Source organism: Pelobates fuscus, chromosome 2 (genome assembly GCF_036172605.1).
Source record: "Pelobates fuscus isolate aPelFus1 chromosome 2, aPelFus1.pri, whole genome shotgun sequence".
In the NCBI taxonomy this organism is placed as follows: Eukaryota; Metazoa; Chordata; class Amphibia; order Anura; family Pelobatidae; genus Pelobates; species Pelobates fuscus.
The window spans coordinates 112,455,874-112,467,876 of record NC_086318.1 but is presented as its reverse complement, the minus strand read 5'-3'; the positions used below and the strand labels follow the sequence as shown (position 1 = coordinate 112,467,876).

The following is a 12,003-nucleotide window of genomic DNA, read 5'->3' as shown; positions in this document are numbered from 1 at the left end:
AACATAACCTATGATGGAGGTCTTTAATCTCCACTCAGATTTACCTCTAACACTCATATGATAATCGGCTTGTGTAGATATTAGTTGGTCAACTGCCTCAGAACCGGACATTACCTCCTTTGCTTCCCAAGGCCATTGGTCTCCCATGTTAGTACCTCCACACACATAGCAGTTGGTAACATTAAGACTACCGGCAATACTTTCGGCTAAATCAATAAACAGGTTTTTAGCATTATGGGGGATCTTATTATCTATACTCATCTCTTCATAAAAGGAATGGTATACTTGATGAGTTTGGGAGGATACCGTATCAGTCTCTATCCCTATAAACAATACTGTCCCAGGATCTAAACCCGTCCCGTATATTTGAAACCCAAATAAATTGCCATATTTGTCTAAGAACTTATCGGGGTTATTTATAAGTATATGGATGGGATTACATTCCATAGACTTACAATATGGGCTAGTCGGCAACTTAGTCACTATCATGTCTTTGTCTACTGTCTGTCCCCAAGTCGCCCACCCCACACAAGACCAATATGGGCAAAAGTTATAGTCTTTATTTGGGCATCTAGGACTCACATATTTATTTTTACTACTGGGACAAATATATTTATCATTAGACCCATACGTCCTCTCCCATCTAAGATCCCCACATACATTCCACGGCTTTCTACCACTCGATATCGCTTTACACGCATCAAATAGCAGAACACCCGAAGAATGTACGGATTCTAACACCGTTTTATTAATTAGGGTCCCCTGAGGATCTCCATTCCTGAGAGTCAACCAAATTGTACGAGGTTGATACTCCGGACTGAAGCACTTAGGTTCTCCTACTCCTAAATGGCACACACTATAATCTATATTTAGGTATCTACATCTCGATACATCTCCTTTACACTCGTATTGTGAGTGCCAAATTAGGGTTTGGGAAATATGGTTACCTGTTCTCGTAGTCTTAATGCATACCTCACAGCTAGGAGTGTCGGTACCTCTACCTTCCTGAATATAAAAACACACATAAATAAACACTATCAAAAACACATCTTTCGCCGTCATCCTCAGTCTTCGTCCGTGCGAAGGCACCTCAGCTTCCAGGATGTAAGGGCTGCAGGGAATGGAGTTCTGCTCGTCTTCACAGGAGTCCCTTCGAGACTTTCCTGGCTTATAAACTATTCGTCGGTGGGCGGACAGGCTTTATTATGGCCTTCTCACTCACGCACCAAATCCCTGTAACAATAAAATTTGTAATCCACAATAGTTCCTCGTTACTCCGACTGAGTAGTGCGTTTTAACCGGATCTTGCAGGGATTCTCTGGATCTGCTGTAACTTGCCAAGAATCGACTGCTGCTGGTTTAACCCTGGAGTGATGTATCCACGGAGTCACTTCGGCTACTTTTATCGCTGTAGGGGTAGACAAAAGAACAACATAAGGACCTCTCCACTTGGGCCCTAACGGTACATTATTCCACTCTTTAATCCACACTTGATCTCCTGGATGATAACTATGAACAGGGGGATAAATATTCACAGGTAATCTATCTTGTACCCATTTCTGTACCTCCTCCATAGTCTTACCCAACTCTACAACCTGCTGCCGGGTAATTCCTTCTCCCAACTGACTCCCCCCTTAAAGTCCCCCCTTAAGTTACCAAGTACGGGAGGTGGTCGCCCATACATGATTTCAAAAGGAGAGAGGCCCATCCTTCTGGTAGGGGTACTGCGGATTCGCAATAGAGCTATGGGTAAGAGAACGTTCCACTTAAGTTGGGTTTCCTGACACATTTTAGCCAACTGGTTCTTAATAGTTCTATTCATTCTCTCTACCTTGCCAGAGCTCTGGGGTCTATATGCAGTATGAAGCCTCCACTTTATATCAAGCATATGAGTCAGTTGTTGTAGGCACTGATGAACAAAAGCTGGACCATTGTCCGATCCTATAGAACAGGGTAGTCCATATCGGGGTATTATTTCTCGTAGCAGGAATCTCACAACTTCTCCTGCTTTCTCTGTACGAGTAGGACATGCTTCTACCCAGCCTGAATAGGTGCACACAATTACCAGCAGGTAACGATGTCCACCCGATTTAGGCATCACTGTAAAGTCAATTTGTAAATCGGACATGGGGAGTCCCCCCATAAACTGGACTCCTGGTGGCTTTACTGGTCCTTGTCTTGCATTATTTTTAGCACACGTTACACATCTTCGTACAATGGCCTGAGTCAAGTTGGACAATCTTGGTATGTAGAAATGTTTTCTGAGAGATTCTTCAGTACTGTCTCTCCCAGAATGTGTCCCGTTATGATAATTTTGGACAATTTCTACCGCTAGTGATGCTGGTATGACTATTCTTCCATCTTCTAGCTGATACCACTTGTTCTCCAAATACTTTCCTGGTTCAGTCTTTAACCACTCCTCTTCTTGAGCTGTATAAACTGGAGTCCATTGGGACAGTGGAGTTGGTATAAGAGCAGTGTCACGTTTAAACATTTGTTATGAAGGAACACAACTGCAGATTTCGTATAGTTTGAATATTTATTAAAGAAAGTAAAAGGTAAAGACTTTAATTCCACTTTACAGGTACTGTAGCATTAAGTAATAAACGATAAATGAAGTCCACAGTTACATGCACTGTAGCTTTAAGGAGTAAACGGAACTGAAGCAGCAAGAGTCCTTTAGTAGTATTAGTTAATTAGATGATAAGAAGTTACAATAGCTGTTCCATAGACTTTAACTGAAGAAAGATAGATGCAGCTAACTGAGACAAGTATGTGTTGAAGTTAGCTGTAACGGTTGGCTTTAACGAAGGACTTTGGAGACAGGAAATAACAGCTTTAGATGCAACGTTTATCAGAGAAGTTTTACTTAGCTTCCGGCTTATAGAACACTGGTTCCCGAGATTCCTCAGAGGCAGATTATCCTGCATGGATAGAGTTCAGCTTTAGCCGTGGATGAGGAAAGGTGAAGGGAACTTTGCAGAGTCTTTCAGTCCGGTCTGGTAGCAGAGGCTTTCACAACGAAGTTGTAGCCGGGTTGTGAGTAAGGAACGTAGTTCAATAATCCAGCCCTGATCAGCTGGTGCAGTCAGATTAAATAGGGAGACCGAGTCATGAAGAGGTGTGGCTAAGCTCCGTGGAACCAGGAAGTAAGGGGATATTATAGTTAAGGCATGACAAGCAGCTATATGCCCCACATACTCCTGTCTTCCTGATTCAGCAGCACGCTTGGCTGCACTATCTGCCATCCGATTTCCCTTGGTTACATCACCATCTCCTCTCAGATGCGCTCGACAATGTATGATACCGACTTCTTTCGGCTCCCACACTGCTTCCAATAGTTGTAGGATTTCAGCTGCGTATTTGATTTCTTTGCCTTCTGAATTCAGTAGTCCTCTTTCTTTATACAAAGCTCCGTGGGCATGAGTGGTTAAAAACGCATATTTGGAGTCCGTGTAGATGTTCACTCTTAAACCTTCAGCCAATTGTAACGCTCGTGTCAGTGCTATCAATTCTGCCTTTTGTGCTGATGTTCCTTTCGCCAGTGGCCGAGCTTCTATCACCTTGTCTATTGTTGTTACTGCATATCCTGCATAGCGGATCCCTTCTTTCACATAACTACTGCCGTCGGTATAATATTGAACATCGGGGTTCTGGATGGGAAAATCACGAAGATCTGGTCTACTTGAGAATACTTCATCCATTACTTCCAAACAATCATGTTGACTTTCAGTAGGTTGTGGCAAAAGGGTAGCTGGATTTAAGGTGTTTACAGTCTCTAAATGCACTCTGGGGTTTTCACACAACATTGCTTGATACTTGGTCATACGGCTGTTACTAAACCAATGATTTCCTTTGTAATCCAACAACGTCTGTACTGCATGTGGGACTCGTACATAAAGTTCTTGACCAAGAGTGAGTTTATCGGCTTCAGCTACTAGCAGGGCGGCTGCAGCTACGGCTCTTAGACAAGGTGGAAGTCCGCTGGCCACTGCATCCAATTGCTTAGACATGTAGGCAACAGGTCTTTGCCATGATCCCAAGTACTGTGTCAATACTCCCACAGCCATTCTTCTTTGCTCGTGTACATATAAGTAGAATGGTCGTGTGTGATCAGGTAGACCTAATGCTGGGGCACTCATCAAAGCCTTCTTCACATCTTCAAATGCCGTTTGTTGTTCTTGAGTCCATAAGAAGGGGTCGTGCTCTGTACCTTTGATAGCTGCATACAGAGGTTTTGCCAGTATCGCATAGCTGGGAATCCATATCCTACAGAAGCCTGCTGCCCCCAAGAATTCTCGCACTTGTCTTCTATTCTTGGGTATTGGTATTTGGCACACAGCTTCTTTTCTCTCTGGCCCCATAATTCTTTGACCTTCAGAGATATGGAATCCCAGATATTTGACAGTTGGCAAACACAACTGAGCCTTCTTTCTAGACACCTTGTATCCTGCCTTCCAGAGAATGTGAAGTAGATCGTGCGTTGCTTGCTGACAGATTTCTTTTGTAACTGCTGCTATCAACAAGTCATCTACATATTGTAACAATACACACTCTCCTGGGATGGACTCGAAATCCAGTAGATCTTGACTTAGGGCTGAACCAAATAGGGTAGGTGAATTTTTAAACCCTTGGGGCAGTCTTGTCCAAGTCATTTGGCGTTTTGAGCCCGTTACAGCATTCTCCCATTGGAAAGCGAAAATACATTGACTTTCTGCGGCAATTCGGAGGCAAAAGAAGGCATCTTTGAGGTCTAAGACTGTAAAGTAAGTAGCCCCGCCCGGAATTAAAGCAAGCAGGTTATATGGATTGGGTACAACTGGATGTATACTAACAACCGCATCATTGACTGCTCTCAAGTCCTGCACAGGTCGATACTCATCTGTACCGGGCTTTTGAACAGGCAGCAATGGGGTGTTCCAGGGGGAAGTACAGAATTTTAGGATACCATACCGTATGAACTTATCCAGATAGGATGTTCTTCTTAGCCTTCTGCGGGATGTGGTATTGTCTTAGGCTCACTGGATAAACCCCAAGTTTTAGTTCAATTTTTATAGGTGGAATATTGCGGGCCAGTCCTGGTGGGTTGTTCTCTGCCCAAACTCCTGGTATGTTAAATAATGTCTCATCATTCCTAGGGTTTTGGCTAGTCAACGCTGTATAAAGTCGCCACTCTTCTTCCTTTGGTACGGATAATGTCATGATACCTGAAGGTCCATTAAACTTTAAAGATGTTGTTCCATTTGGTAGGAACGTAATCTGCGCTTGTAACTTAGATAGCATATCACGTCCCAGCAATTGGACTGGACATTCAGGCATATAAAGGAATTGATGTTTTACTACGTGGCCTCCCAATGTACAGAGTCGACTTTTAAGAACCGGTTTTTCAGCACTTCTTCTAGTTGCTCCTATCACAGTAATAGTCCTTCCAGATGGAGGAGCAACTAGATTAGTCACCACTGAATGTTCAGCACCAGTGTCGATCATGAACGCACTCCTTTTTCCCCCTATTGATACATCGACCATAGGCTCCGCTCGACCAAGGGGGATGGAGCCCGGTCGGTATCAATAGTCCTCCATGACCATGTCAGCCAATCCTACAAAGTCCCTGCCTTCTCTATCGCGGGACCTTTGCGCTGCTGGGAAATACCTATCTTCCCTAACACTTCCTCTGTTCCCATTGCTCCCTCTATTACCATTACTCCCTCCGGGGCCTCCTCTACCTCTCGCTCTGCCTCTAAAGTTTCCGTAGCCTGCCCTGGGTAGGTCTCTCTCGTACTGCTCTCTTTGCGGACATTCGTTCCTCCAATGCCCTTCTTCCTTGCAATACGCGCATTGATTCCTACTCAAAGGCTCCCTATTCCATCTACTATCGCCTCTATCTGGGCCCCGTCTATCTATGCCTGCGATCGCTACCGCTAGCATATCAGCCTTTTTACGCATCTTGCGCTCTTCCTCTTTCTTACTTTCTGTTTCCCTATTCATATAAACCTTATTCGCTACCTCCATTAGTTGGGTGATTGACATACCTGCAAACCCTTCTAACTTTTGTAGCTTGCGCTTAATATCTCCGTAAGCTTGGCTGACAAAGGCGGAGTTCACCATTCGGGAATTATCTGCGTCTTCCGGATTAAAGGGGGTATACAAGCGGTATGCCTCCAATAATCGGTCATAAAAGACACTGGGCGCTTCATCGCTTTTCTGAATCACCTCAACTGTCTTCGACATGTTAATAGCTTTCTTTCCTCCGGCTTTCATGCCAGCAATTATAGCGTCTCTATAGGCTCTGAGTTGAACCATATCAGCACCATTTACATTCCAATCGGGATCGGTGTTGGGATAATGTGTTGCGGCCCATGCTGATGGATTGGCTTGGTTTAAAGTACGGGCTTTATCCTCTAGTGCTTTAATGGCCGCTTGATTAATTCTTGTCCTTTCCTCATTGTTGAATAAAGTCATTAATAACTGCTGGCAATCAGCCCATGTCGGATTATGTGTCTGTACTATTGAGGTGAACAGATCAGTCATAGCTTGTGGTTTCTCAGTATACGAGGAATTGTGGGTCTTCCAATTTAAGAGATCGGTTGTCGTGAATGGGACATATACAAAGACTGGGTCAGCATGTGCCATTTGGCCTGCGGCATCGATATAGGCTGGCCCAGGATTCAGACGAAGAGGCATCTGATAGTATTTTAATTGTTGGGCACCGGTCAACTGTCGGGTCTGTATGGGGCTACGTGGAGGGGCGTCAGTCATAGGTTCCAGTCGGGGAGAAATAGGGTATGGGGATGTGGGAGCTTGGTTTTGGGAAAAGGTTGTAAATAAAACACTTCGAGCCGAGCTAGATGAAGCTTGACCGGAAGTCTGAAGTGGCGCCAAATCAGGATATTCGTTTTTAATGGGGGTTGGTTCTGATTCCGGAAGGGGAGATTTAGTACGAGGGGGGGTGGATCCTGTACTGGAGGAGGAAGCGGAAGTGGATGAGGGTAATGAGGGGAGGGTTGCAGGACTTCCTGCATTTGCGTCACTTCCTCTTAACGGAAAGTAAGGGGGCGGCAAAGGGATCTCGGACTCAGGGGGCGTGTCCAAAATGGGCCTAACACCAGTCCTAGTGGACAAACAAGTCCTAGCTACCATGAGGCGACACTGCTCCTCGTGGCATGTCTGGAGCCATTTTGGCGAGTCATTTACGGCCTGTCTCCAACAATCAATATAAGGAAACTGGCCGTAAAGTTCAGGCCTACCCGATACAGCCACGTGTAAGCGCTGTACCAGAGTTGGATCCAAACTGCCACGTGGCGGCCATGCCGCAACCAAAGTAGGCCACTCCCTAGTACACAAAGTGACCAAACGTACAGGAGACATTTTAACCCCAAAATCACAAGTTTTGAATCCCTTTTTAAAATTCTTCACCATACAACCTAAGGGATCCGGAATCGTTGACTGCGACGCACCCATTCTTAACAATGGAACGTCGTCGACAACGAATACTATACACGCGTACTATTCAACAGTCACACCCGTTTCCTCTGGCAACAGCACCACGTGGTACGGTTACTAAGTGAAACGTATACAATAACACAATAAACACTCAGGGAATTTCCGTACACACACAGCTGTTACACCAGTCACTAAATAATCAATATTATGCCCTTTGGCGTAACTATACAGTCACCCACGCTATAATTCTCTATATATGAATTACCCGTCTATAACACACCCCAGTAACATCGTCTTTTACAAATAGCGGTTACAGTACGGTTAGCATAGGTCAAAGCACAAGTTAAGGTCACAATACAATTATTAGTGGTTATGGTGTTAAACATGCAATGGACGACAATGATTAGTACTTATATACAGTGTCAGTAAATATACAGGGTTATGGTACCGTGCACTATAATACAGCAACACACTATTAACACTCTCGCTAGACGGCTGAGCTCGCGCTATCTAACAAGATATACACTTTACTAAACAATCTTTATCACATTTACAATTCCCAACTAAACTATTGGCCAGTACCTTGAATGGACTACCTAAAACTATATACACCCGTTTTGGTTAGCCACACTGCCCAATCACCACATATAGCGAGCTAGAGAACCGAATTTACACAGGCGCCTCTTAGTCGCACTATCAAAAGTCTAGTGGGTTCCAAATTTACACGCCTTCCCACTTAGCCCAGATAGGTTGAGAGCTAGCGAACCGAATTTACACAGGCGCCGCTTAGTCTCCCGGTCCCTCCGACCTAGCGAACGTAATATACACCCTAGATCGCTAGTCTAGACAAGACACCGGTGTCCGGCTAGGGCTATTTACACCAGGACCCCGCCTGACTAACAAAATCAAACGGTCTGACTAAAGAGCGTTCGATCGAGCGGTGCGCCTTCGCTCCTTCCCTCCGACAGAGGGGGCAGATACACAGATTCAAACCCCTTTGGGCCTACCGCACAATCGGTATACCCCTAGTGGGTCCTGCCGTCTAAAACAGCAGTTGTCTTACCTCCTCGTTCCTGAACCTGAGTTCACACTCATCGACGGGGACACCCCAGCACTTCTCACGTAGAGGCCGATGATCTCCTGGACAACAGACCAGTGGCGCCGAGACGAAGGGAGGTCCACGCAGAAGTTCAGGGGTGCAGCCGTAGAGAACGTGGGCAAAGATAGACCGTCTCACGCCTCTGCCTCTCAGCTACCGTTGAACGATGAGCTTCCCGGCCAATGCACCAAATGATACCGGAGAAACTGACGGAAGCCAAGCACAGAGAGATGGACACAGGTTTCTTCAGGAAGGAAGAGATTCTTTATTGGATCACCGATCGGGACTCAGAGGGACTAGCGTCACTAAAATACAGCAAGTTCTGAGTCCCGGACAATAGTGCAGGCTCCTTATATAGGCACATAACTCCTCCCATATTAAGCTCCACCCGCACATTCTCTTGACCAATCAATACAAATAAGAATTAACTTCCTGCTTGACCGCATGGCTTGTCCAGCACAATGGAGGAGGGGAATACTACATCCTGTATCCTTGCACATGCTCCGTACACTACTGATCGTATCTTGCCTCGTGCAACCAACTGATCGATACGTCAGCATATGCACGTACACATGCCACGTGGTAATCTCGGCCTACTAAATTTATTTTTACCGAGATTCCACCACAGTAGCAAATACATACGTTGTGGGTATCGTTGTACTGAGCAGATGTCGCTGAACACAAAATTGGGTTTTGTATAGGAGTAGCACAAGTCAGGTTTACGAAATACACATTAAAAAACCTTGTAATATACGTGTATGTAAAAAAAAAAATACAAACAAACATGATTTTTGTACAATTTTAACAGAGACTGACAGTTCTATGGCTAGTGTCAAAATACTCTTAGGTAAATAGACTGTGATGTCTCCTTTGCATCAATATATACTTTTTATGACAATTTTCTTTTCTAGAATCATTCTACATTTATTTATTTATAAAATATTTTACCAGGAAAGATACATTGAGATTTCTCTCGTTTTCATGTATGTCCTGGGTCCACAAAACATTGCATTGATACATTAGGGTACAATAAAATACAAAAACAATATTAATACACAATATATACAAAATTTAACATAGAACAGGTAGGAAATATATAATCAACCATGACACGTGCATTCTGTTTTGAGGTATGTAGAGAGGGATCTCTTAAAGGACTTTAGGCTTGGGAAAGATTTTAAAGTGTGCGGGAGGTCGTTCCATAATTGCGGCGCTCTGTAGTTAAAGGAGGATCGGGCTGCTTTCTTTTTGTATTGAGGTAGACTAAATAAAGTGCTGGTACTGGATCGGAGGTTATAGGAGGTGGGAAATTGTATTTCACTCCTTGTATTTCGTGACCTCCAACTTCCAAAAATAAACTGAAATCATAAACATATGATGTAAAATTTAGACAAATAAATGATGCTTTTCTTTGCTGCGTTGAGCTTTATTGTGTGTCAGAAAGTTGATCCGTTATAAAAAAATAAAAAATAATAAAATAAGTACCTTGATATATTAATTTCATGCAATTAACCAGTTAATCTCCTGTGGATGCTATATGAAATGGAATTTCCATCCTCGATCTTATGTAAACAAGCTTTTACTTTCCATATAAAGAAAAAGAGATGTCCCCTGTAAAATGTGGTTTAAGTTGCCTAATGGTCCGTTTTAAGGGCTACTCGGGCATTCCATTTTAACCAAAATTGGATTAATATAGCTTGATTGCATAACTATTGTTTTGTTAATAATTTATAGTTCAGTTTTGTGTTATGAAAAGGACAGTATCTAGAATTACAGTAATGGAAGATAATTTAAGTTCCGAAGGGTTAGTGTACAGGCAGTTATCAGTATTTTCTTCATTAATATCTTTTTAATCTTAGAAAATGAGAAAAGAAATGCTTTAAATAAGGCCATCCGAAGGTGGAGGGGTAAATAAACCTTTTATTTCCCACCTTGACTAGTAATGTGTGGACCTCCAGACATAACCACCAGAAGTGGGCCATTGCGTCCGTCACCTTGCATCATGCAAACATATATCATGGTACCTGAATAAACGTTATTTAAAGTGATAGGGTCTGGACGTATAAAAGGACTGGAATTGGATGTGGAAAGAGAGGAGTAATGTATCTGAATCCATATACAGGACATAAAAAGACCTGAACTCAGATAACCTTTAACTCACCCTGGATACTTGTGATAGCAATGCAGAACAAGCTCACATTTTATAAATAAAATACAGTTATGAGCATGATACAACTTTTTATTAGACCAACAATCTTTTTACTAAAAAATAAAATAAAAAAATAAGTAAATTACATGTAGAACAATACTGTTTAACTCCTCTTGCACTTTTACCATAACTCATTGATGTATACAAGTTTAAGGTTTTTAGTATGATTTCATAGTCTATGGCTTGCTTTTTTTTTTTTAACATGGCATATTTATACAATCAATATTATTTGTCTTTTAGGTTCTAACAGAGACTCTCCCTGTTCTAATGGAATATGTATCAGATCCTAGTTACAGTGATATCATCCTTAATATTCTCCTAGAAATATCAACGTATGAACCACTTTCACTGGCAGGCTCTCTTTCCACATTAAAAGACCTCGGGGACAGTTTCCCATGTTTCATTGGACAGATAGTGAAGATTTATGGAGCGGTGGGACATGCTGATGAGGTATGTAATCATTACTAATGAGCGTTATTAAGAGTTCCTCAATTGTGAAATCACAGAGGATCAGACAGAGTCAAACTGTTAGGGGACATAACCCCATAGATTAGTAACTTCTTGTCATTGTGTAACAGTTTGTATTACGTTTAGTATCACAGTTTATGCTACATCCCATAACCATGTCAGAGTTTATAGAGATTAAAAAAGTTCATATAGGGTATGACAGACATAGCAAGCATGATGATGTCTAAATGGTGAGACAATTTCAGGGAACAGTTGCTTATGATGGGATACCTCCCACAGTAAGTGAAAACATCTGCTACCTTGGGGCAGTTATTTGGAAATCACAGAATGTTATAATTCTGCTACCAAGTGTATTATGTTATGCAACCTTCAGAGTAGTAGTTTGGCCATCTGAAACAGTGAAACCTATTCTATGTGTTTGTTAAACAATACGTTTTTGCATACAGCTGTGTCTTTGGAGTTTTCACATTATGTTTTTTCTATGGAACAAAAGTGTAATTCAAATGATGGAACCACACAAACTGAATTGTGTAACCTACTTTATTGCATGTAGTGAGTTGATTAGTGGCTATTGTACTTGTACAATGGGTTTCTAAAATTATATTTTTTGCATTTTTTGTCTTAAAAAAAACGAGAACAATTTTAATTAAAACATAAAACATTGACCTTTGCCTTAACCTGCGGAGTTATTTCTTGTGAGTTCATAATAACTGACTATTAGCTACTCTATTACCTCCAGGCTTACACTTACCGGCTCAGTACACCTTGTTTACCGGTTTAGGGACTT

The 12,003-nt window shown here is 42.5% G+C and overlaps 1 protein-coding gene across 1 annotated transcript in view; it reads left to right on the top strand.

The window, feature by feature from the left end:
* VEPH1 (ventricular zone expressed PH domain containing 1) overlaps window positions 1-12,003 on the top strand; it is a 446,092-nt gene that overhangs the window by 124,065 nt on the left and 310,024 nt on the right. The window contains exon 6 of the mRNA XM_063442580.1: window positions 10,989-11,198. Coding sequence (XP_063298650.1) covers window positions 10,989-11,198 — 210 coding nt within the window. The remainder of the gene's footprint in view (window positions 1-10,988; window positions 11,199-12,003) is intronic.